Genomic DNA, 27,600 nt, shown 5'->3' on the forward strand with positions numbered 1-27,600 from the left:
CTATACATGTGCCTGTACTCCATTGTAACTTGTGCACAATATCAATATATCTGACATCATGCTGACTTGACTACAAGATCTTAACCTATAAGTTTGTCCCATAGGAGCTCATAGTTGCTAAGTGATTAACCAATATCCATCTTCTAAGATCATCTCCCACCTTGTTCTCCTTTCCTTTGATGTACTTGATCTCGAAATCAAACTCACTGATCGTGGCCAACCATCTAGCCTGTCGGGCGTTTAGATTCGGTTGGTCAAACAAATAACTCAACCATATATGATCACTCATCAGTACAAACTTCTTGCCAAGAAGATATTGCCTCCACATATTCAATGTATGTATGATCATTGCTAACTCAAGATCATGTGTAGGGTAGTTCCTCTCGTGCTTGTTTGGTTTTCATGACTCATAGCATACCACTTGTCCATCTTGCACAAGGACTCCACTCAAGATCTTGCATAAGCATTTGTTCACACTACAAATTGTTTATCCATATCTGCAATCTGTAACACAGTGCATTTGTTAACAACCATTTAAACTACTCAAAACTAGTCTCACATTCCTCTGTCCATTCAAAATTCTTACCTTTCCTTTGCAATGATGTGATAGGATAAGAAATATGTGAGAAGTTCTTGATGAACCTCCTGTAATAACATGCTAAACCCATGAAAGATATCACCTCATCCACATTTTTAGGAGCTTCTCACTCCATGATGGCCCTTATCTTCTTTGGATCTACTACAATTTCCTCCTTGGAAACAACATGCACCGAGTAATGTACCTTAGTCTAAAGGAAACTACACTTGCTGAGCTTAGCATACAACTGATGCTCTCTCAACAAACTCAACACTATTGTTAAATGCTTGGCATGCTCTTCCTAATTTTTAGAATATACCAATATGTCATCAATGAACACAATAACAAACTTATCTAAAAATGGACGCAACACACTATTCATCAAGCACATAAATGTAGTTGGAGTATTAGTCAAATTGAATGGAACTACAACAAACTCATAATGCCCATACTTGATCTGGAAAGATTTCTTGTAAATATTATCCTCTTTGATGCGTACCTGATGACATCTAGATCTCAGGTCAATCTTTGAGAACATTGTTTCTCCCTTCAACTGATTGAACAAGTCATCAATCCTCGGTAACTTTGTTCAACTTCCTGTAGTCAATTCATAATTTAAGAGTAACATCTTTCTTCTTCACAAACAATACAAGTGCACTCCATGGTGATATACTTGGCCTAATGTATCCCTTGTCCAACATTTCCTTCCATTGTAACTTCAAATCTACCAACTCAGGTGTGCTAATATTGTAAGGTTCTTTTGACGCTGGAGCTTCCCTTGACACTTACTCAATAGAAAAGTTTACCTCCCTGTGAGGTGGCAACTCTAAAATGTCCTCAGGAAATACATCCTTGAACTGTGGTAGAATTAGGTACCTTCTCAAAACATCTGCATGCTCAACTTCCTTACCCTTATCACTAGAAATGTGCATTATAAATAACTTACACCCTTTCCTGCAACTATATTTTGCTTGCATAGATTTCACCATCCAAACTGATTTGGCTTTCTTCTTACCCTGCAAGACTCTTGGTTCCCCATTTTCATCAACACACTCAATATATTTATCATAACAATCCACCTTGGTTCTATGAAGATATAACCAATCCATACCAACAACTTACTGTACAATCCCAACAGTAATACATTCAAATATGATGCAATAGGCATACCATTCAAATGAAATGCACAAGCTCTTACCCAATGATGAACTCGTTTCTTTGTACCTGTAGCCAACTGCACTAACCAAGATTTTGCATGCAATTCCTCATTCAAACCACACTTATCCACCAAGTCAGGACTAACATAGCTATAATTAGATCCAGGGTCAATCAAAATAGAATAACTTTAACACAAGGTTGACTATCCATCTCAATGATAGATGCATGATGGTCTGCCTATTTCCTATCCAATGCTGCATAAATACGAGGAACGCTCTGACCAACATACCTAACAGTATGTGCCTCCTGTGCACTATATATTTGAGGTCTACAACCCTGATTCTGTGGACAATCTATCTTAATATGCTCCTTGTTGCATGTCCAACACTCTAATCGACTAGTACCATTGCCTTTGTGTTGTTGTTGTGACCCATGTCCCTATCTAGTTGCGTTTAACCTCTTTTGTGTTGCCACATTTTCTTTCTCATCTTCATTCAGAGGCCTTGTTCTTTTAGGCTACCATTTACCTTTACCTTTGTTTTTTCTCTTCCATCCTTGCTGAGATTCGTTCTTACGCTTTGACTGTTCATAGAAATGCTTCAATTTCCCAATAACTTCCTCAAGTGATCGATGCTTCTCATACTTAATCTGATCTCTAAATTCTAATTGAAAACCATTGAAAAATTGCTAAACTTTAGCTTTCTCATCTTTAAGATATGGTACATACCTCAATAGCTCCAAAAATTTGGTCATGTACTCTTCATTTGTCATTGATCCTATCTTTAGCTCATAGAATTGTTTAGCCTTATTGTCGTAGTACCTTTCTGACAAGTATTTCTTCCTGAAAAGCCTCTTGAATTCATGCCAACTCAAATCGTCTGTCCTGGTGTCTCTAACCCACTTCACATTTTCCCACCAGATATCTTCTTTACCTCCCAGGCTGAAGATATCTACTCTGGCCTTCATATTATCTGTGTAATTGTGCAACTCGAATAATTTCTTCATTCCAAGGATCCAAGCTTCTGCATCTTTCGTCTTCTTTAGATCTCTGTAAAAAGTAGGTGACTTCACTTTCTTAAAATCATCTGGAAAATATCCCCTATCACTCCTCCTGTAAGGATGATAACGATGACGATCATGATGTCTATCATAACCAAAACTATAATAATATTTGTATCTATCACCTCTCCTATCCGCAGTAAACAACAATCTGGCATCTTTGTGTCATCTCTACCCGATCTGTGACCACCATGAGACCTACTTCCATACGCCCCATTAGTTTCGTCATCTTGTCCATCGCTGATCCAAAGTGGCCCTTGTCGTTGCAATTATGACAAACTCTAAATAAGTATTACATTTACCTCTGCTTGTTTCTCTTGTGCATGTATGATTCTGTCATTATCTACCTTACAACTCCTTATTTCTTCTTTTAGGCTTCTCAATGTTTCTGCCAACTCAGAAGAGTGCGCAACACCACGTTGCTCATTTGACTCATAGAGAGAGTTTTTGTAGTCTACCATCTTGCTAGTCATTTGATATCTTTCTTGCAAGACATACTATGTCACCTAAACCAAATCATAATAAACCAACGTACCTTAGCATAATTCGTGGATGATACCTTGTCTGCAAGATCATCAAATCAACGTGATATATATATAAAATAATCATAAAACATATAGAAACATAATCATATAATCATGCAACCATCATTTTAGCTAGAGTCCATCCATCAATGTATGACCATATCAATTACACATACCCTGACCTCATGCATGAAAACTACAACCATTATGCCATTGTACACATGACCAAATGAAAAAATCAACATGCATAAGCAATGCATAAGAAACCACACACACGTATGGATGCATGTAATTGAGCATAAGCAAACAATACATGTAAACCTACAATAATAATACCTGTAACCAAGCATAAAAGAATGTAACCAAACATAGGAGAATGTAACCAAACATGCAACATGATACATGTAAGCGACATATAACAACATGTAACCAATCATACATTCACAACGATGCATTCCACAATAACAACATCAAGTTTTACATGACAACATCACTACAACCATGATCAACACTATGGAAATTCAACAAGCACATGGAATACAAGTTTAAGAGACACATACGTCACTGACATGCATGCATTACCAACACATAGCCCCTCTAGTTTGAAGGGCGAACCATGCTCTGATACCACTCTGTAACACTCTCCTCCCACATCTACCCAAGTAATCGGCCAATTGGGGTAAACATGCAACAAGAGGCTACTATGATTGGATTTAACCTCCTATGTGACCTTAAGGAAATAGAATCTACAAAAACCTAACACACAAACATTCCACATCAGCTACAAGACCCTAAGAACCATGCCAACACATCAGGCGGCTTGCCCCTGGGTCCCATTAAAGTTTTTGATCACTTGTCTCCTGGTCGCTCTCATGTTATAGGCATCCTCGCATCCAAGGACCTCTGGGTGCTCTCATAGGCCTGTCAGCTAGCATCAAGGGACCAATTTGTCCAGTTATGTGCCAGCACCCTTGAGATTTGAGCCACTTTTTGAGGCCTAGAGCCCAGGTCATTGTCCAAAATTCAGTGTCACCTTTAGATCAACAATAGAACAAGGAAACAATGATGAAATTGTAAATACTTGAACAAGCCCTTAACTAGACCCCTACTAGCGATGACGAGAATTTCGTCAAACATATCACAAATATTTAATCTACAGGGGTAAACAATAGAATTAAGCATAGGGATCTCATACTTATCTGAGAATCGCTAAGGACCATTGTTCCTTCATATCATTTGATGCATTATCATCCATTAGGATATAGATACATTGTTCTTCCAATTACAAGTAAAAACATGATGCGAACCATACAGTGTCTATCATAAAACACATATATAACCAGCACAATAACAGTAGAAATACCAATGAAATCACATCCATATGATTCACATATAAACCAGTACAATCCTTATAAAAATAAAAGTAGAAATAACCTTTCATTAATGACGTAAAATCCAAACTTAAAATGAGACTTCTATGTTCCACCTGACCATAGAATGGCTTAGCCAAATCTCTCTTCAGCAATTCACCCTCGTGACATATTCCAAGCATGAATGAGACTCAAACTAAAAGAACCAACCAGGGCATACTAAGGCTAAACCACCTCACCCTGGTCAATAGAAACTAGGCTTTACCATAATCGATCCTCGATCACTTGCCCAAACAAGCATGGATGCCCACCATATTTCTCCACCTACACCGCGAGGAATTTTCCTATCTCTTAGTCTCTTGGGCTTTACCACAATCCAAACTCAGATCACGAGGCCTTAAACCAAGACCCACTCTCCAAACTTTACCGCATATCCCAAACCTAAGATTACTAGGCCCAACTGAGAGAAAACCACCTCTAGGCTTTACCATATATTCTGCCATTCACCGATAAGGATTCCTAGGCCATCTGAGGCAACACAAAATCCGGCTTTACCGCAACCCATAATCTGGTTCAAGGGTTACTAGGCCATATGTTCTATAATTTCATAGATCCACCTCACTCAGCTTTGAATCCATCCAACAATCCAGCTCAACCTAAACATGAGAACCACATCACACCATGGCTATCCAAAAATGGAAAGGCTAGGCTGAAAACATTATCACACTTGGCAAAACCCATGTCATAACAACAAAAGAACCACATTCAAACCATGCATACCAAACATAGAAAGGATAATAGATATGAAAATTGATACCTACAAAGAATCCTGTTGTAGCTGCTTGATCATGCCTTTCCCTGCTTGATCATTGCTTTCTCTTGTCTTCTTTGTCTTTCTTATTCCAATGCCAAAATGCTCTAAGAAAACTCTAGTTGTCCAAGAGTGAGAGAGAGAGAGAGAATAATGAGCGAGCTCCAAATATGCATTGATAAAAGGGTACCCACTGATCCTTAGAAGCTTCTTTATTAATGAGGCCTCTATTTTCTTCATTTTCCATTATTTTCCTTCATTTTCCTCCTAGCGTGCAACCTATGACCTTTCACCTTACTTTTCTCCTAATTTCCATTATTTTCATAAATAATTGTACCAAAAATGTCATTTTGCCCTTCCAAAGCTTTAGCCATTTCTTTTTCCAATTTCCTTAGCCATAATAAACCAATGAACTCTCGCACTAGGATGTCTTGCCTAACATTTAGCTTGTAATAAGTGTCCCATCAACAGTGGTTATTATTTTTCATTTATTAACTTTTATTGCATGAAATTTTCACCAAAATTGTTACATATTATTTATGTTTTCTCCCAATATTATTTTTTAGAAAAAATAGAAAAAATTATATTTTTTTTTTCAAATTATCAAGGTACATTATTTAATATTATTTAAATTTAATAAAAAAAATTTGTAATTATAAATTTCTTTCAAATTACTAATTTATAATTTTGAAGTAAATTTTATTATATATATATATAATTAATTAATTGATAACATTAAATGTTTCTTCTTAATAAAAGTAAAATCTTAACTTTTCTTTTAAAAATACATTTTTTTCCAATAAAAAATACCATATTATTATGATTTTAATTTTCCCAGCTCTAGTTTACATTTTTTGTTCATCATTTACATGATTTATTCTTAGCTATTAACTTACCTAAAAAGTTAGGATAGCATATCATAGATCTGAAAGGGGTCTATCCTTGAATTTCATCGTAAAAAAATTTGTTCTTATAATAAAATTCAAAGCAACATATTCTTGGCCATATTTTTGAATTTTCACATCCATATATCTATATCATATTACTCTGGGAGGGTTTAATTTACAATCAATATAATCCTAGTTATTTAATTATTCCATCATCATTAGTTTCGATTTTAAAATAATAATTCAAATATCCATGGGAGAAGTCTTATGATTATTTTTTGCTTTACCATTTTATCTTATATGTTAAGGTGTATGTATATTCCGATGAAGTACATATGTTTCAAGATATTCTTGTGCTCATGGTATACAGATTTCGGAGGCTTGAAAATCTTGAAAACCCTTCTATGGTGATATTTATTGGGTTCTGCGCCTTATGAATAATGTTTAGAAAGGAGATTGTGTCCTATTTCATATGGTTAATGGTAAGCAAAGTTTGTCACATAGAGTTGGAATATTTAGAATATTTTTAATTATTGATATTGTTAAAATTTATAATTTGATATAGGAACGAAAAACTAATTGAAAACGCATGGGCATTGTTTACCTTTTTATTTTACAATAAAGTAAGAATTTTTAGAATTATCTAGCATTCACAATTTCTAAATATATGTAGGACTAACAAGGACTTTCTAGAATTATCTAAGACTAAAAACAAATAAAGATATCTTTCTAAAAATATCTCAAACTAGCAATTATCACATTGACTAACTTAATTAACAGGAGAGATTACACTTTAACACCCTCGCTTAATCTCGACTACTACTTTTATTAGCATTTGCAATTCCTTAGTTTTGTCTATGTAATTCCGAAACAATTCTTTCCACAGGTTTGGTGAAAATATCTTCTAGTTGATCTCTATATCTTCGAATTTGAGGAAATATGTGACCATTGTTGACAAGCTCGTGAATAAAGTGACAACAAATGTCAATGCACTTGCTTTTCTTGTGAAACATATGATTATTTGATGATGCAATTGTTGATTTGTTGTCACAAAAAAGGAAGTTGGCTCCTTTTCTACATGTGTAATATCATTTAAAATTATTCTTAGCCATACTGCATGGCATGCTACTATAGTAGTTGGTACATATTTTTCTTTCGCATAATACATCGAGACAATGGGTTGTTTCTTCGAAGTCGATAGGATCAAATTTGTGCCCATATGAAAAGCATATTTTGAGGTTCAATACTACTAGCAAAATCATTGTTTGAGAATATTTTAAGTGTGTTATCTCTAGAACTTTTGTACCACAATCCATAATCAATCGTACTTGCAATATATATCAAAATAATTTTTTCAACTTTCATGGGAGATTCCTTGGGAGACTCCATAAATATAGATATCTAACCAATTCCATACATAACATCAAGTTTAGTTGTAGTAAGGTACATGAGATTGATTACAAGCCTCGTATATAATGTTAAATCAACTATTGGTCCATCATCTAACTTGTTCAGTTTTGTTCTTGTTGCAATAGGTGTCTCTACTAGTTTGCATTTGTCCATAGTGAATCTCTTTAAGCTTTGTGTAGCGTAATTTCATTGACATATGAAAATCCCTTAAGCATATTACTTGACTTGAATTCCCAAAAAGTACTCCATGAGATCAAGGTTTTCAATCTCAAATTTTGTTTTCATAACAACTTTGAAATGATCTATCATTATATTCTTGGCATATATCAATGCCATCAATATAAATACATTACAACCATTTTACGTTGATCTAATTTGGTATACAGAGTGGGCTCATTATTGCTTTTGTTGAATACGTCTTTGAGTAAATATGAACCAATCTAATTGTACCAAGCTCTTAGAGCTTGCATCAAACCATAGAAGGATTTATTCAACATGTAAGCTTTGTACTATTGGCCTCTTACTTCAAACCCTGTTGGTTGATCTATGTAAACCTCCTCTTCTAGTTAACCATTTAAGAAAGTTGACTTCATGTCCATATTGCAAACTGGTTGTTTGATCTAGGATACAATGGCTAACACAACTCTAATAGTATCAAACCTAGTTACTAGAGAAAATATTTAACCATAGTCAATACCTAGTTTCTAAGCAAATCCTTTAGAAACTAGAATTGCCTTATATTTCTCCACCTTGTCTTTATCATCCAGTGTTTTCTTGTAAACCCATTTAACACCAATGTTGGTTTTATCTATTGGGAGAGCAATAAGATTCCATGTCTCATTCCTTTCAATAGCTATAGTACCTTCATTCATGGCTTGAACCCAAAGCTCTTCATTTGTTGAAATATGGCAAAAAGAATATTCCAATTTAATTTGCCCTTGAATTAAATTGTGAATTAAAATTGAATTTAGTCTTAAAAGCTACTTGGAAATAATTAATTAATTTATTTTAAATTAATTAGTTGGAGAAATTCAAGTTAGAAATCTTTCTGAAGTCATGCAAGAGTTATCCCTTAAATTAAGGAGATAAGATCGAGTTATATTTGAGTTGTAATTAGTTAACTCAGTTTACTAAGTTAAGTCCAGTTAAATTAGTTCCAAACTGTTTGAGGAACTAATAGTGAGTTAACAGTTAGTTGATGCATGCATCCATTCAACTAGCGCTACTCCAGTTAACTGAAAATTCCCTCATCAGAAACTCATGCATGTCTATTATGAGAAAGACTTGGTTGAGATTAATGTCAAGGACAATGTACTATCAGTTGCATGTGTTTTCTCATGGATAAAACTCATGCATGCAGTCAAGGGATTGATCTTTGAGGATTGCGCAGTTTTGAAGGAGATCATCCACAAGGAACAACGCAAGGAAATATGAGCTTGGAGGGTAGAGAGGAATGTTGGAGAGAAGCCAAGATTTCTTGTGAGCATCTGTGAGGATTGTACTGAGCGCTGACTAGCTGTGAGAGCCAAGGCTTTGTATAATTCCTATGTATTTCCACCATGTATGGTAATACAATAGTGTGGGGTTTTTAGCTGAGGCTTTCCCCAAAGTATTTTCATGTGTATTGTGCGATTGGTTCTTCTTCTTCTGGTTATATTGTTCAGCTCTTTAAGCTTCCGCAAATTGATAGTAGAATTAGGTTATAGTATTTTGCTTTGATTTATATTACGTTATTGGGTTAACCTACATTAGGGTTTCTACATGGTATCAGAGTTGTGAACAGTATATTGAGAAGAGAATTCGAAGTTTGAAGTTCGGGGTTGCAGGTGCAAATCGAATTCATATCATACTTCAAGGTTGGCCAATGGCGTTCTATGGCTTGAGACTCAAGTATGCCTTAGAAGGTTGGAAATATAGAATGGAGGCTATATTAGAAGACAATGGCTTGAAGGAATTCATTGATCAATAAATCCCAAAGCCAACTTCAACTAATGCACAAGAGTTGGCTGAGTGGAAGAAGTGTATGGCGAAGGCGAGACAGATCATCCTTGAGGGAGTTCGAGACCATATTGTCTCGAGTCTCCATGGGAAGGATACTCCATTTTCAATGTGGAAGACATTGAAGGACCTCTACCAGAACAGTAGCGACCAAAGGAAATTGACGCTCAAGGATAAGCTTCGAGGAATCAAGATGGAGAAGGGCGATACTATTTCCACATATCTGAGCAAGCTCACCACCTGCAGAGATGAGCTTGGCAGTGTGGGAATAACTACTACCGATGATGATATGGTGAGCCTTGCTCTCCTTGGCCTTCCAAAGAGTTGGAATACCTACCAGGACTTTGTGAATGGAAGGGAGAAACTGCCAGATTGGGAACGACTGTGGTCGGATCTTATGCAAGAGGAGATCAGGAGGAGCACACAAGATTGTTCTTCATCCAAGAATGATGATGAAGAAAATCTGGCCTTAGAAAGTAAGGCAAGGAAAGGGAAGGGGAAGGCTTCCCATTTCAAATCGAATTCTTCTCATAAAGGGAAGAAGGGTGACATGTCTAAAGTAAGATGCTTTAATTGTCACAAGATGGGACATTGTGCGACTAATTGCCCATCGAAGAAGTCCAAGAAGGGATCCTCGGAAGGATCGGAAGGTGAGGCATTAGCCTCTCAGTTCGAAATGGACTTTATCCTCATCACATGCATGGTGTCATCGATGATGGGTCGTGTCTGGTATCTTGACAGTGGAGCCTCATTCCACATGACTGGTGATAAAAAGTTATTCAGTGCCTTGGAGGAGAAAGACAGCAATATGCGCATAGAGATGGGTGACGACAGAAGGTATAGTGTTTCAGAAGTGGGCACGGTTGCTTTTTAGAGGGAGCATGGAGCTCCTCTCACCTTGACAAATGTGATGTATGTGCTTGGACTGAAGAAGAACTTGGTATTGGTCGCAATGTTGGAGGACAAAGGCTACAATGTTGCCTTCAGTAAAGGAAAGGTGTTCCTAAGACACATAGCCACGGGTCAGACCAAGAGGATAAGGATTCGGGTGAAGAATCTCTATAAAATAGAGGTAGATGATTATGCAGCATTGAGTACGAAAGTAGAATTGGTGCAAAGCCAAGACATTGGCTAGTTGTGGCTCAGGCGGTTGGGCCATTTGCATCATGGGGCTTTGAAGATAATGCATCAAATATCTACAGGACTTCCCAAAGGTAAACTTGAGCAAGTTGACACATGCAAAGGTTGTACCTTGGGAAAGTACACCAAGTCTTCCTTTCATGATCGAGACAGTTGAGCAGAGGCTATCTTAGAGCGAGTTCATACTGATGTGTGTGGACCATTCTCGACGACATCCACAATGAAGCAAAGGTATTATGTGATTTTCATTGATGACTATTCTCGTAAATGTTGGATTTATTTCATGTAGAAGAAGGACCAAACTTTCACAAAGTTTTGTGAGTTCAAAGCTTTGGTCGAGAAAAAGTTAGGGAAGAAGATCAAGGCCTTGAGAAGCAACAATGGTGGAGAATATGTCTCTCAAGAGTTTAAGGACTTTTGTGTAGGGGAATGAATTAAACGAGTGTTGACGGAACCTCATAACCCACAGCAGAATGGGGTGGCTGAGAGGAAGAATAGAACTATTATAGGGGCAACACGGGCAATGTTGCATGACCAAGGCCTACCACTTCACTTGTGGGCTGAGGCATGCAACACAACGGTCTATTTGCAAAATAGAAGCTCACATTGCATACTTGGGATGAAAACATCAGAGGAAGCTTTCTCCAGTAAGGGACCAAATGTGGGTCACTTCAGGATCTTTGGCTCATCGGCATATTTCCATGTGACAAAGGATGCACGGAAGAAGCTTGAGTCGACAACAAAGTTGGGGATATTTGTGGGTTACACTGATACACCTCACAACTATCGGGTGTACTTGCCTACTAGTCGGAGGATAGTGGTTCGCAGAGATCTCAAGTTTGATGAGCAGAAGGCCATGCGTGTTTCCCTTAAGAGGGAGCTCCAACTACAAGCTGTGGAGGAATCGTTGGTTCCTAAGGAGGAGGAGCCTCAGATTGATGCAGAGTAGTCGCATGCAGAGGTTCCAGGAGTGGAGACATCCACTCAAGCAGAGTCTTCTAGAGATGGACGGAAGCGCACAAGAGACGCTGGAAAATTGTTGGAGGATGCAAGAGAGAATGTGGAGGCACCATCTTCTCAGCGCAGACAGAGGAGGTCACCTGAGAGGTACATTAGATACATTGCCCTTGCTGGGGAATGTGTTGAGATCGAGCCATCTTCCTTTGAGGAAGCAGTGCAACAGCCGATTTAGGTTGATGCTGTGGTGGAGGAGTATGACTCCATAGTTCGTAACAGTGTTTGGGATGTGGTTCCGAGACCGGAGAACAAGTCAGTTGTGAGTTCCCGTTGAATTTACAAGGTAAAGCAAGCTGCTGATGGTAGTGTGGAGAAGCATAAGGCAAGATTTGTTGCCAGTGGCTTTTCACAGGTCGAGGGGATTGACTATGATGAGAATTTTGCTCCTGTGGCAAGGCACTCATTTATCAGATCTATGTTGGCACTATCAACACATATGGGTTGGAAGATCCATCAGATGGATGTGAAGACTGCATTCCTTAATGGCCAGATTGAGGAAGAGGTGTACATAGAGCAACCGGAAGGTTTTGAGACCTTCGATCGTGAGTCGCATGTGTGCCAACTCAAGAGAGTGTTGTACGGGCTGAAGCAAGCACCTCGTGCTTGGTGCACCAGGATAGATAACTACTTTATCGGGTTGCGCTTCACAAAGAGTGAAGCAGATGCGAACCTATACCACATCATGGTGAAAGGTACGCTGATTATCATCGTACTTTATGTTGATGATCCCATATTGAATGGTGATGATCAGTTGATCGTGTCTTGCAAGGAGGACCTTGCAAGAGAATTCGAGATGAAAGACATGGGTTTCATGCATTACCTCCTTGGCATGGAAGTGTGGCAGAAGGATGGGGAGTTGTTTGTGTCTCAGGGCAAGTATGCCAACAAGATACTCGAGAAATTCAACATGGAGAAGTGCAAGCCCATGCAGACTCCTCTAGCAGGTAACTGGAGGAAGGAGGATGCTTCTTCAAGTGAAGTGGTAGAGGTACTGTGCACAGGAAGCTTGTGGGTTCACTGATGTACTTAGTGAACGCACGACCAGATTTGTGCTATGCAGTGAACCAGCTGAGTCAAGCGATGGTTCAGCCTATCAAGATGTTTTGGAAGGTGACAAAGCATGTATTTAGATACCTTAGAGGCATATCTCAGTATGGATTATGATACATATGGACAGAGGGAGTGAAGCTACAAGGCTTCATTGATGCAGATTGGGCAGGGAGTCCATCAGATCATAAGAGCACATCAGTAGGGATTTTCAACCTTGGGTCAGCAGCAGTTTCTTGGTATAGCAGGAAACAGAGGTTGGTTGCACTCAACTCGGCAGAGGCAGAATACATGGTTGCAAGTCAGGAAGCATGTGAGGCCATCTAGATGTGGAAAATCCTAGTTGGTTTGTTTGATCAGAGGATGGATCCAACTGTGATCTATTGTGATAATCAGAGTTGTATCAAACTCTCTGAGAATCCAATATTTCATGATAGGTCCAAGCACATCGACATCTGGTATCATCATCTTAGAGATTGTGTAGCAAGGAGGATCATGCTGCTGCAATATATTTCGATAGAGGAGAAAGATGTTGACTATCTTGCTGACATTTTGAAAAAGGCATTGTCAAAGTGTAAAGTCGAGTTCCATAGAGACAGGATCGGGGTGGCAGATAATCCCTTTCTTGTTGAGAGGGAGTGTTGAAATATGGCAACAAGAATATTCCAATTTAATTTTTCCTTGAATTAAATTGTGACATAAAATCGAATTTAGTCTTAATAGCTACTTGGAAATAATAAATTAATTTATTTTAAATTAATTAGTCGGAGAAATTTAAGTTAGAAGTCTTTCTGAAGTCATGCAAAAGTTATCCCTTAAATTAAGGAGATAAGACTGAGTTATATTTGAGTTGTAATTAGTTAACTTAATTTACTGAGTTAAGTCCAGTTAAATTAGTTCCAAACTGTTTGAGGAACTAATAGTGAGTTAACAATCAGTTGATGCATGCATGCACTCAACTAGTGCTACTCCAGTTAACTGAAGATTCCCTCATTAGAAACTCATGCATGTCTATTATGAGAAAGACCAAGTTGAGATTAATGTCAAGGACAATGTAATATCAGTTGCATGTGATTTCTCATGGATAAAACTCATGCATGCAATCAAGGGATTGATCCTTGAGGATTGCGCAGTTTTGAAGGAGATCATCCACTTGGTAACAGGAGATCATCCACCAGGAACATCGCAAGGAAATAGGAGCTTGGAGGGCAGAGAGGAATGCTGGAGAGAAGCCAAGATTACCTGTGAGCATTTGTGAGGATTGTACTGAGAGCTGGCTAGTTGTGAGAGCTAAGGCTTTATATAATTCCTATGTATTTCCACCATGCATGATAATACAATAGTGTGGGGTTTTTAGCTAAGGTATTCCCCAAAGTATTTTCATGTGTATTGTGCGATTGATTCTTCTTCTTCTGGTTATATTGTTCAGCTCGATATTTAAGCTTCCACAAATTGATAATAGAAGTAGGTTATAGTATTCTGCTTTGATTTATATTGCATTATTGAGTTAACCTACATCAGGTTTTCTACATCATTCACTACCTCTTCAAAGTATGTACGATGACAAGATAATAAGGAAAAATGAGCTTGTCTATCCATGTCATCACATTGGTCATATATTTTCCTTAAGCTCATATTTTGTTGATTTCCTACTAATTTAAGTTTTTGTTTCACAATTGGAAGGACTAATTCTTTGATTTCTTAATTTATTTGTTGGCTCTCTGTTGGAAGAACTATCTTCTTGTATTTGCTTCTGTAACCTCTAAACTCTTGGTGGAGTGACTTGATATATTTAAATTTCCACCTATTCATTTATTAAGAGAGATGGATTTCTACTATACATTCCTTCATTCTCTTGATCACTGCAAGAATTTTACATCTCTTCCCACCACAAAATTCTTAGTGATTGGGATATATAGTTTGTAGGCTTTTGATTATTCATTGTACCTAATGAAAATGGATTTTCCAGTGCTTTTATCAAGTTTCCTTAGCTCTTATGTGACATGTGCATAGGAAATACAAAAAAAAATCTGAAATGAGAAGCACTTGATTTTGTGCCACTCCATGCTTCTCGAGGTACTTTACCTTTCATACCATTTGCTGGAGACCTGTTTGATATGTAGATTGAATAAGAAATAACCTAAATCCAAAAATCATTAGATAGCTTTCTAGCATTAAGCATACTCCTTTCCATGTACATAATGACATAATTCTTTTTTTAAGCCACTCCATTCTATTATGGTGCATATTTGGTGGTGAATTATCATTTAATTCCTTATTGTCTACAAAAAATTGTGAACTCCTTTGAGTTATACACTCCTCCATTTGATCTGAGCACTTTGATATATTTGTCACTTTACTTTTCTCTTTTAGTGTTAAATTATTTGAACTTTGTGAGTGTCTCTTGTTTGTTTTTGAGGAGATGCACAATTTTTTTTTGCTGACATTAGCAATAAATGTTAGAAAATAAAATTTTCCACCAATGGACTAAGTTTGCATAGGTCCACATACATTTATGTGGATAAGTTCTAGATACTCCTTGGCTTTGTACGAGGCTTTTGGTAAACTATCTCTCTGATGCTTTCCAATATTGCAACTATTGTAAGTGTTGGTTTCCTTATTCAATATGGATCGTCTCTTAACCAGTGATTACTTTTGGAAGAGACTAAGAATCCTAAAATGTATGCGACCATACCTAAAATTCCACAACCAAGTCTCATCTATGCTTGAGACATTTTGTGCATATGACTCCAACATATTTACAGTTCTCAAATTCAACGAGAACAATCTATTCTTGGTCATTTAAACATTTTCAATAGGTCTTCTACTATGTGTCTTATCTAATTTTGTGCATGTGGAGTCTTTAAATATGACACGATAACCATGTTGACTCAATCGTCTGATACTTAGCAAATTATGTCTACGATTTGGTACATAAAATGAACAATGAATATCTTTCTTTTCATTTTTCTTAGTTAGGGTAGACATGATACCTTTTCCTAAGGCCTTGACATGAGAATCATCTCTTAAAGTACTTTCAAGTCGAGTAGAGTTATCAATGTTAGAAAACCACTTCTTGTTACCTACTTGTGATTGATGCAACTATTTTCTAAGCAACCAAATATCCTTGTTGTGATCTTCTTCAATGATTTTCCATGACATGAACATTGACATAGATGTTTGTTCGTCAATGTTGGAGACATTTTCTTTGTCCTTATCTATATTTAACTATTTATTGTTGCATTCACTTTCATGGTGTCCATACTTTTTGCAGTAGTAACATTGTATATTAGACCTATTTGTTCATCTTTTCCCTCTCCCCCTTTGATTTTGAGAGTGGCTAGGCTTCAGATTTTAGCGTTATAATTATTCTACTATAGTTCTTTCTTTTTCTTTATGATTATCTCTACCTATTTGACCTCGTATTTGCTTCCTCTACCTCTACCAGTGGATTCTTGAGCTTTTAAGACATGTTCTAACGAATCCTCTTCCATGCTGATTTTTTTATTCATGTGATAAAAGGGATCTAATAAATTATTCTATTGTTAGTTTGGATAGATCTTTTGACTCCTTAATGACAACCATCTCAATCTTCTTAAGTAGGATTTAAAGAAAATTTAATCATCTATCTATGAGTCTTGGGTTGATTTAAAACTTTAATCACTCTCACCATGAATTGGTCAATGTTTTTTGTTTCCGTCATCTTCAATGTTTCAAACTCTCTCTTGAAGTTAGTTCTCACTTTTTCATTACCTTGATATGCTAACTATAACATATCCTAGAATTTCTTTGCGCTAAATGTTTCCATTATGTTAAGAAAAAAGGAGTCATTTACTAAAATCTAGATCCACAATTTGGTATTTTTCTTTTACTAAATTGAGCCATGACATGTAGTGTTTCTTGATCTAGCTTTGCAAATCTATTCTCTATTACTTCCCAATATTCATGTAATTGCAAGAAGTTTTTAATTTTCACAAACTAGAATTCATAGTTATTGTGAACAAGAATTGGTACCTATTTCCTTGTATTACTTGTAGAAGCCATTAAAATCTTGTTATGCCAAAATTGTTCTCTCTAATATCTTGCAATCACACCCTTTTTAATACTCAATTATATATATACTATTGTTTTTTCCCAACAAGATATCAAACTCACTTTTACATATCAAAATATTATCCTCGCATCAAGGAATTAAATAAAGTATAATCACTAAACCCTAACTTCATATATACTATAACCTTTAATTTAATTTACAACCAAACTTTAATTAAAATAAAATACTCAAACTTTAATTTTGAATTTATCCATGGCTCCCCCTTTGGGTCAATGGAGCTGAGTGTGGCAGGGTTGTGGGTGACTCAAGGAAATGATGACTACCATTAGTATTTTCCTTAGTCAAGTTCTATTCCAAAATCGAAAGCTACTCAAATGCAATGTGAATGCAGATGAGTTGATGGTAGCTCAAGGTAGTGAATAGTGGCAACTCGAATTTCAGATTGGATCACCTTTTCATTATTCAATGGAACAACAACTTTGTGGGCAGTCCTATCGTGACCTTTCCTTGGATCTTTCACACAAACCTCATGCTCACACCCTTGGATCTCCTCCATGAACTATTCTCCACTCTATCAAGAGACTTAAGCCTACTTTGATACCATGTTAAAACTCGCAAGCAAAGACGAGAATGAAGACCAATTGGAACCTCGACATTGGGGTTCTCGCTCGTCTTTATTCAATGACACAACTTTGTTGGATAGTGCTATAGTGACCTTTCTTTGGCTCTTTCACATACACCTCACGCTCACACCCTTGGATTTCATCCTTTATGATCTCCTCTCCACTCAATGAAGAGACTTAAGCCTACTTTAATATTATGTTAACACTCACAAGAATATACTAGAATGAAAAAACAATTGGAAGCTCATGGGGTGGTGCTTTCCTTTTGCACTGTTAAATAGGTTTTATAATATACCAAGAATTTTCTAGAATTATCTAGGACTAACAACTTCTAGATATATCTTTCAAAACATATCTTGGACTAACCACTGACTCTAGGAGATATTATGTTTCAACATATATGTCATTTTATTTTGACATTGTGATCCCTTCAAACTATCAAGATATTTTTTTATCTATGTTGCATTGGTTTTTGGGACAGGGGGATGCATTCTTGAGATGGCTACAACGCACACACAATTTTTTAGGGGGTAATATATATATATATATATAATTCAGAATTTAGAATTCATTATTAACTTCAAAGTTGTAAACATAATTGTAACATCTCCCTCTTTCTAACGTGAAAATAGTTGTAATTTACCTAGATTGGCACATTATTTTTTAATTTTATTTTTTGGTCTAAAAAAAAACCACGACAACAAAGTTAGTCTTCTTATAATTTCCAATTTAACCTTTTCCTAACTCCTGCTTGGCTTACTTGTGTACCTATGTTCACTATATAAGATACTTGAATTCCTACTAGTTTGCTTGTACAATTGTGTTTTTTTTGTAACAAAGAAAACACACACACACACACACACACAAACTCCAGGGTCTGAGCATTGTAGTTTAGACTAGACCATGGTGAAGTTCTTGAGCATTATCGTGATCCCACAATTTGTCCTTTAACTTCTTTAGTTCTTTTCTTTCATGTTGATTCACTTACCCTCAATTCCTTCCACACATATATAATCCCATATTCATCTCCATATGCATTAATCCTTAGAACCTATTACATCTTGTATTATTACAAGAGATCACCCTTTGGCCTTCGTGGTGAATTAGCATGATTCAAACCTTTTCCTTATGGATTTATGCACCACTTACATATACATTTGGTTGATTAATGTTTATGGAAGGCCTCAGGTTGATATGATACATTCATGTGTTAAATTATCTCGGCAATAGACTTTATACATTGTATTTTTCTATGGGAAATGGCATGGCATCATCTGTCATGGCCGCCACTTAGACAAGGTTTCATGTGCTAATCCGCTTAGTGGCTTGGGTCCCCACTAGCCTGGTGAAACCCTAGACAAATGTTTATTTTTAATGACAATGATGATATCCTTACAAATGGGCAATGCAAAATAAGTTGGCGGGTGTTTGGGTAACTAGCCTACCGAGTCCTACCCAGGTTTGATTTTCCCAAAGATGTTGGATTAACTAACAATGTTGAACTAACACTTGAATATTAAAATATGCTAAAAGCTTCAATCTTGATTGTCTTCTCTTATAAAATAGAATAATTTATACTAATATAAATTTGCAAAATATTAAAAAAATAAAAATTCATCAAATATTTTATTCGCTTTTTGATAAATATTTTAATGATTTTATTAATAAAGACCTTTATTAATCAATAAATCTGATGAATAAAAAAATTTAATAATTAAATATTATAACTGTAAATTCTAATATTTCATAATTTTCATATAAATGTTATAATTGTAAATTCATTTTAAATTATCTAGTTTTATTTTAATATGATTTTTTTCAAACTATTATTAATATCAGTTTTTTTTCACACTATGATAAAAAAACTCTCATTCCACGTCGGATTTCTTCTTAAAATTTCTCTTTCTTACGTGTCACAAAACACCCCACTATTACTATTTTCTTATTGCCCACTCTAATGTACATCCAGTCAGAATTTTCCATGCCCTTTGTAAGATTATTTTCTTATTCCCCACTCTAGTTTCCCATACACTTCGTAAGTTTAGTTTACATCTTAGTCACAGTTTTCCATACACATCGTAAGTTTAGTTTACATCTTAGTCACAGTTTCCATACACTTCGTAAGTTTATGGATCCTTTACGTGATGCATTCTTTATCGTTAACTTACCTAAAAAATTGTAGCTTATCATTGGATTGGAAAGTTACTAATAGCCCAAGGAACCTCGAACCTATATATCCTTAAATTTTATTTATTAAAAAAATATCTTAATTAAAAATACTCCAAATTAACATATTTATAGTTATATTTTTGAATTTTATTAATATTTTCTAGTTATTGAATTTTATTAATATTAATATTTGATAACAGAATTAAAATTAATGAGTTTGATTTCAAGTCAATATAAACCTATCGGGATAATTATTTCATAATCATCCAATCTTAATATAATTCATAAGTAGTTTTGAATTTAAAAATAATAATTTAAATATCTATCCAAAGAGGTTTATGGTTATTTTTTGCTTTAGCTTTTTATATTATATTTTAGAGTGGGAGTATGCATGTTTCTTATGGTATGTAGATTTTGGAGGTTTATGTGTTTTGAAAATATTTTTATGTTTTAGAGTGGGAGTATGCATGCTTCTCATGGCATATGGATTTTGGAGGTTTATGTGTGTTGAAAATATTTTTATAGTAGTATTTATTAGGTCTTGTATTTATGGGTCTTTTATGTCACAAATAATGTGTAGAAAAGAGATTATGTCGTATTTTATGTAAGTTAATGGTAAATGAAGTTTGTCATATGGAATCAAAATATTTTTAATTGTTACTATTGTTAAAGTCTACAAATAGAGATAGGAATGAAAACCATTTAAAAACTCATAAAGCATTGCTCACCCTTTTCACTATTAAATAGTTTTTACAATAAACTACGAACTTTCTAGAATTATATAGGACTAACGACTTCTAGAGATATCTATGACTAATAAGAATATTATAGAATTATTGAAGATTAACAACGTAGAGAGATATCATTCTTAAAATAAAAACATTAGACTAACAACTAACTATTCAACTAATTCAGTTAACAAGAGAGATTATATTTTAACATTCCTCAATCTCAACTGTTACATTCATTGGCATGGACACTATCTAAGTTTTGTCTGTGAATCTAAAAAATATTCTTTGTAATGGTTTAATGAATATATTTACTAGCTAATCGCCACACCCACAAAATTAAAGAGATATGTCACCATTGTCGACAAGCTTGCGAATAAAATGATAGAGAGTGTTAATGTGCTTTGTTTTCTTGGAGAACACATGGGCCTTTGATAATGCAATTGTTGAGTTGTTGTCACAAGAAATAAAGGTTGATTGCTTTCCCACATGTGCAAAATTCTTCAAAAGTCTTGCTAGTCATTATGTATGACATGCTATTGTAGTAACTTCTACATATTTTGCTTCTATAGAAGATATGGAGACAATGGGCTATTTCTTAAAAGTCCATGAGATCAAATTTGTACCCAAATGAAAATCATATACGGAAGTGCATTTTCTATCATCAAAATTGCTAGAAAAATCATTGCCTCTGTATTCCATAAGTGTGTTGTCTTTAGAACTTGTGTAAAATAATCCATAATTAGGTGTACCCGCAATATACCTCAAAATTATTTTTCCAATATTTCATTAAGATCCCTTGGGAGACTACATAAATCAAGAAATGGAGCTAATTGCACACATAGCATTAGATCCATTCACAGAAAGGTACAAAAGATTACATACAAACCTCTTATACAATGTGGAATCAATTGTTGGTCCATCTTCCTACTTGCTCAAATTTGTTCCTCTAGTTTGTAGTTGTTCATCTTGAATCTATTTAAAATATCTATAACATAATTTTGTTAACATGTTAAAATCCCTTAAGTAGATTAATTAACTTTAAATTTCTAAAAAGTACTTCTTGAGGTGGAAGTTTGTCATATCAAATTCTCTTTTTCATAACAACTTTGAAATCATCTAACATCATATTCATAGTATATATCGTGTCACAAATACAAACTATAATCCTTTTTTCTTATCTGATTTGGTATAGAGAGTGGGATCATTATTGTTATCACTAAACCCATAGTTGAGTAAATATGAGTTAATTTCATCATACTAATCTCTTGAATCTTTCTTTAATCCATACAAGGCTTTAATCCACTTGTATGGTTTGTACTCTTGTCCTTTTACTTTAAATCCTAGTCGTCGATCTACATACATCTCGTCCTCTAGAGTTTTCCATTCAAGAAAATTGACTTCATGTCCATTTGGTTACCTGGCCATTTGTTTTTGGCTATAATGGTTAACACAAATCTAATAGTATCCAACCCTGCTATTGGAGCAAAGGTTTCACCATAGTCAATAATCGGTTGCTGAGAAAGTCATTTAGCAAACTAGCCTTGACTTATATTTCTCTAATTTGCCTTTCTTATCTAGTTTTGTCATGTACACCTAATTAACACCAATGCTCATTTTATTTGTTAGGAGATAAACAGGATCCCATGTCTTATTCCTTTCAATGGGTTCAGTTTCTTCATTCATAGCCTATACCTAATGCTCTCCATTCACCTCATCTTGAAAATAAGTAGGTTGATAGGATAATAAGGAAAAATAAGTTTGTTGATATATGTCATCACATTGTTCATATGTTTCCCTTCAGCTCTTATTTTTTTGATTCCTTGTTTAAGTTTTTGGCTCATTGTTGGAAGGAGGACTAATACTCTAATTTTTCATTCAATTGGCTTACTCTTTTCTCAAATAAAAACTATCTTCTTCTGTTTGCCCCTGTAACCTTGGCCATCTTGGTGGATGGAATAGCTATCTTGAACTTTACACTTATTCATCTAGTGGGATAGATGGATGTATACTATCCATTGCTTTATTCATTTGATCACTCCAAGAATTTCACATCTCTTCTCACCAAAAACTTTGTAGTGATTAAATTATACAAATTGTAGGATTTGAAATGTTCATTGTACCCTAGATGAAAATGCATTTTTTTTTTAATATTGTTGTGAAGCTCATCCATAGCTATTTTGGGACATGTTAATAGGAAATATAGCCAAAAAAATTAATGAGAAACACTTCACTTTGTGCCACTCCATGCTTTTGGAGACACTTTACCTTTCACACTATGTTTTGGAGATATGTTCAATATGTAGATTGAACAAGAAAAACCCTCAACCCAAAAATCATTCAGTAGATTTCTAGCTTTGAACATATTACTTGGCATATTCACAATGGTCATATTCTTCCATTTATACACTCATCCTCTTGTGGGGTAAATAGGGTAGTGAACTACATTTTAATTCCCCGATCTCTTCAAAACTTTGTGAGCTCCTTTGAGTCATTCTCTCCTCCATTTGATATGAGCATTTTGACATATTATCCTTTTTTCTTTTCTCCTACAAAGTTAAATTATTTGAACTTTCTGAATGTCTCTAGTTTGATTTTGAAAAAATACACCCAAAATTTTCCATTGAAATCATCAATAAATGTTAGAACATAAAGGCTTCCACTAATGGAATGAATTTGAATGGTCCACATATATTTTTGTGGATGAGTCTAGATGCTCTTTGGCTCAATAGGAGGCTTATGGAAAACTGTCTCTTTGATGTTTTCCAACAATTCAACTTTCACAAGTGTTAGTTTGCTCATTTAATATGGACGGTCCCTTAGCCATTGATTTTTTTTCAAGAGACTAGATGTCATAAGATGTATGCGACCATACCTAAAATGTTGAAATAAAGTCTCGTCTATAGTTGAGACATTTTGTACATATGACTATGATAGATGTACACTTCTCATATTTAGTGGGAGTATTTTTTTTTTGCACATTTGAACCTTTGCAACAGGGCTTTTATTAGGCGAATTATCTAAGATTGTGCATGTGGAATCCTTTAATATCATATCATAACCATGTTGATTAACTATCCAATATTTAACATACTATTTATAAGATTTGGTACATAAAAGACATCAAGGATATCTTTCTTTTCATTTTTCTTAGTGAGAGTGAACACAACACCTTTGCCTATGGCCTTAACACTAGAATCATCTTCTAAAGTAATTTCAAATTGGATGGATCTATCAATGCTAAGAAACAACGTCTTGTTATTTATTGTGGATTACTATAGCCACTCTCCACACAATCAAAGAACTTTGTTTTGATCTTCTTCAATGATTTGACATCAAATGAACATTGACCCAGATGTTTTTTTTTTCGATGCTGAAGACATTAGCCCTATCCTTGTTTAGATCTAAGTATTTCTTTTTTCATTCACTTTCATAATGCCCATACTTTTTGTGGTATTGACATGGTACCCTGGACTTGTCTTTTCATCTTTTACCTCCCCCCCTTTGATTATGAGAGTCTTGGCTAACTGATCATCTTATTGTTTTGGTTTAATTATTTTTTTGCTTGATAATTATCTTTGCCTCTTTGACCTCTATCTCTCTCTACCTATGCCTCTACCAACGAGTGCCTATGTCTTAAATGCATGTTCTAAAGACTCATTTTCCATGTTGATTCTTGACTCATGCAATAAAAGAGACTCCATCAATTCTTCCACTGTTTGTTTGGACATATCTTTCGACTCTTTTACGGTAGTGATATCCATCTCAAACTTCATATGTAGGATTCTAAGAACCTTTTTCCACTATTTTGCTAATCTTCAATTGTCTATTTATGAGTTTTGAGCTGATTTACAACTCTAATCACTCGATTCATGAACTAGTCAATGATTTTTACTTTCTTCATCTTAAGTGTTTCAAACTCTCTCCTAAGCTTTTGAAACTTAATAGCCCTCACTTTGTCATTATCTTGATATGTTAACTCTAGAAAAATTGAGCCATCTATTAAACTCTAGATCCAAAATTTGGCGTCCCATTTCTGCAAGTTGATTGTTTAAGAATTAATCATGGTCTAGAAAATTCTTTGATCTATCTCTACAAAGTCATTGTCCATTACTTCTTAATCTATCTCTACAAAGTCATTGTACATTACTTCCTAACATTCTTGCATCTACAATAAAATATTCATTTTTAGAGACTAAAAATGATTAATCCTTCTTAACTTATAACCATTAAATAATTTATAATATCAAAATTTCTCTGTAATATTCTCATAATCACACATTTTTTAATAATCAATGATTTACTTTTTAATCACACATTTTTTTAATAATCAATGATTTACTTTTTATGTTTTACTTTCACATGTAAATACCAGAGCTTTTAAGAAATTATTACGAAAATATCAATCACATTTTAAATATGAAAATATTCTGGAGGAAAAATACTATGCACATGTCGAGGAATGAAATAAATATTAATAAAAAAAATATAATCCTTAAATCCTAAACTCCAAACATAAAACCTTTCATTTAATTTACCGCCAAACTTTAATTAAAATTTAAATATCCGAATTTTAATTCTAAATTTCTCAATGACGGCATCTTTGGTTCAATAGTGGCCGAAAGGTTATCGGTAGATCAAGGCAACAATGGCTACAATTGCTATTATCCATAGCCGGCAGCTATGGCCACCTTTCTTTGGCTATTTCTCGCATACACATTGAGTAAATTAAGCTTTCAAATTAATAATAAATATAATGTCAAAACTATACGCAGAGACATGGAGTAAATTCAATTGCAAATTCATGGGTATTGTTTTCGCTTTTTGTTATTAATTTTTTTTACAATAAATTATATATTTTTTAAAGCTTTAGGAGTTAGCTCAATCGGTCAAATCAAGTGCTTTGTCAATGGGAGGTTACAGGGTCAAATCTCGAAAGCTCTTGGGGTCAGGTCAGTGAATAGGCCGAGAGGTATTGATCCGAGAGGTATTGATGCCCTTTGGGTGACCCAAGTCAGTAAATAGGAGAGATATTATATTTTAATAAATATGTTGTTTAATTTTGACTGTGATATCTCTTAAAATTGTCAAAAGAACAATATCTCTTTTATGTGTTATGTTTACAGGTATAGTTTTTCATAAACAAAGTTAGATGCATAGCTTTTCAGATATCTCTTTCATTTGTTGAATGTTTACATGTATAGCTTTTCATAAACAAAGTTAGATGCATAGGTATGGCTTTTCATAAACAAAGTTAGATGCATAGATTTTCAATTTTGAGTGTTCATATTAGTTTGTTGATTTATTAGTTATGTTATTTATATTTTTTTTGTTTTAAAATTATATATATATATATATAGATGTATCAAAGTTAATAAATTTTTTATATAACAAAAATTGTAATTAAACAATATTATTAATGGTTTTATTTCTGGAGTATTTTTCATTAAATTAAGTTGTTTTACATAATTTGTCGAAATTATATTTAAAATTATTGTTAATATGGAGTAGTTTTTATTTAAATTAATTTTTTAAATTTAATTTTATTATATAGATTATTACATTAAGCATAAGTTTATTTTAAGTTTGATGTTTAATTTATGTGTTATATATATATATATAAATTTAGTAAAAATTTAATTATTTTAGTTAATAATTTTAAATTTGGATACTTTAAGTAAAGTTTAAATATTGTATGGAAATATTTTTTATATTTTTAAATTTAGGTTTCTAAATTATTGAGTTAGACCATAAATTTTAATGTAAATTTAAATGAAGATAACTCAAATTAAAATAAGAAACTAAATTAAGATAAATTTGAATCAAAACTAAAAGAAAATAATAATGATTATATTCTTATTCTCTAATTAATTTTAAATAAATGTAAAGTAATTTAATAATAATGATTATATTCTTTTTCTCTAATTAATTTTAAATAAATGTAAAGTAAATTTTTGATAAATAAATGTAAAATAAATGTAAAGTAATTTTTTGATAAATAAATGTAAAGTAAATTTTTGATAGAGTTATTTTAAAATTGTAAAACGTCGCTGAATCTTATAAGGTGGTTTAGATTGAAATTAAGTTTGAAGGATTTTGATTTTTTAATAAAATGTACCAGATTTGATATTAAAAGAGTATTTTTGATCTAATATAGTTAAACGTTTGGAAATTTTAAAAGCTCTCTCTCCTCAATCCACCTGCTCAGCCTATCGCGGTAAGTTTCAAAAGAAAAAAGATTACATAGCGGATGTACATGTGGAATTGTTCAATAGTAGCTTCTATTAATCATGCCCCTGGATATCACGCGAAATTCAACAATTAATCGCTCTCTTTTACAATAAAAGTTAAAGTTCGCTCTCTTTTACAATTAATCGTGGCAAACGCTTGATTCTATTCATTAATGGCAATGCTCGTTTTTGTCCATGTTTCCTTATTGCTGTCATCGATATCTTTTCCAGGCATAGCGTTCCCCAACTTCGATCAGGAACACCATATCTGCTTCTGTAGAACGTCATTTTTCTAATGGAGCAACAGCCAGGTGCATACCACGTTTTCATAAGTCACAGGGGACCGGATGTGAAGAAAAACCTGGCCAGCCTGATCTACAAGCGCCTCACAAACTGTTACGGGCTGCGTGTCTTTCTCGATAAGGATGAGATTCGCACGGGAGAGACTATCTCAGATGCAATCCACAACGCCATTCAGAGTGCCTATGTTCACATTACCATTTTTTCTGAGCGCTATGCTGAATCATGGTGGTGCATGGAGGAACTGTACTGGATTTTAAGATCATATCATAAGCACAACAGGAAGGTTATTCCGGTGTTCTTTGGTGTTCAGCCTGCAGACCTTCGTCACATTGAGAGCGGATGTTATAAAAATGCCTTTGATCAACACCAAATCAAAAGGAGAGTCTCCACGGATGAGATCGAAAAATGGAAGAAGACCCTCAGCGAGGCCGCGGATATTTCTGGCATATTCTTCCAACCGAACGAAAGGTGAATACATCCTTTTTTTTCCCTTTC

At 34.4% G+C, this 27,600-nt stretch overlaps 1 protein-coding gene across 4 annotated transcripts in view; it reads left to right on the top strand.

Annotated features, from left to right (window-relative positions):
• LOC149244036 (uncharacterized) overlaps positions 1–27,600 on the top strand; it is a 48,772-nt gene that overhangs the window by 16,904 nt on the left and 4,268 nt on the right. For all 4 annotated transcript variants that reach the window (XM_089374727.1, XM_089374730.1, XM_089374729.1 and 1 more), the window contains one exon: positions 27,034–27,573. In XM_089374727.1, coding sequence (XP_089230853.1) covers positions 27,098–27,573 — 476 coding nt within the window. In that variant the 5' untranslated portion in view covers positions 27,034–27,097. The remainder of the gene's footprint in view (positions 1–27,033; positions 27,574–27,600) is intronic.

The sequence above is a fragment of the Pinus tabuliformis genome, chromosome 8 (assembly GCF_031772625.1).
Source record: "Pinus tabuliformis cultivar Carrire ecotype Pingquan chromosome 8, CPIR1, whole genome shotgun sequence".
Lineage (NCBI taxonomy): Eukaryota > Viridiplantae > Streptophyta > Pinopsida > Pinales > Pinaceae > Pinus > Pinus tabuliformis.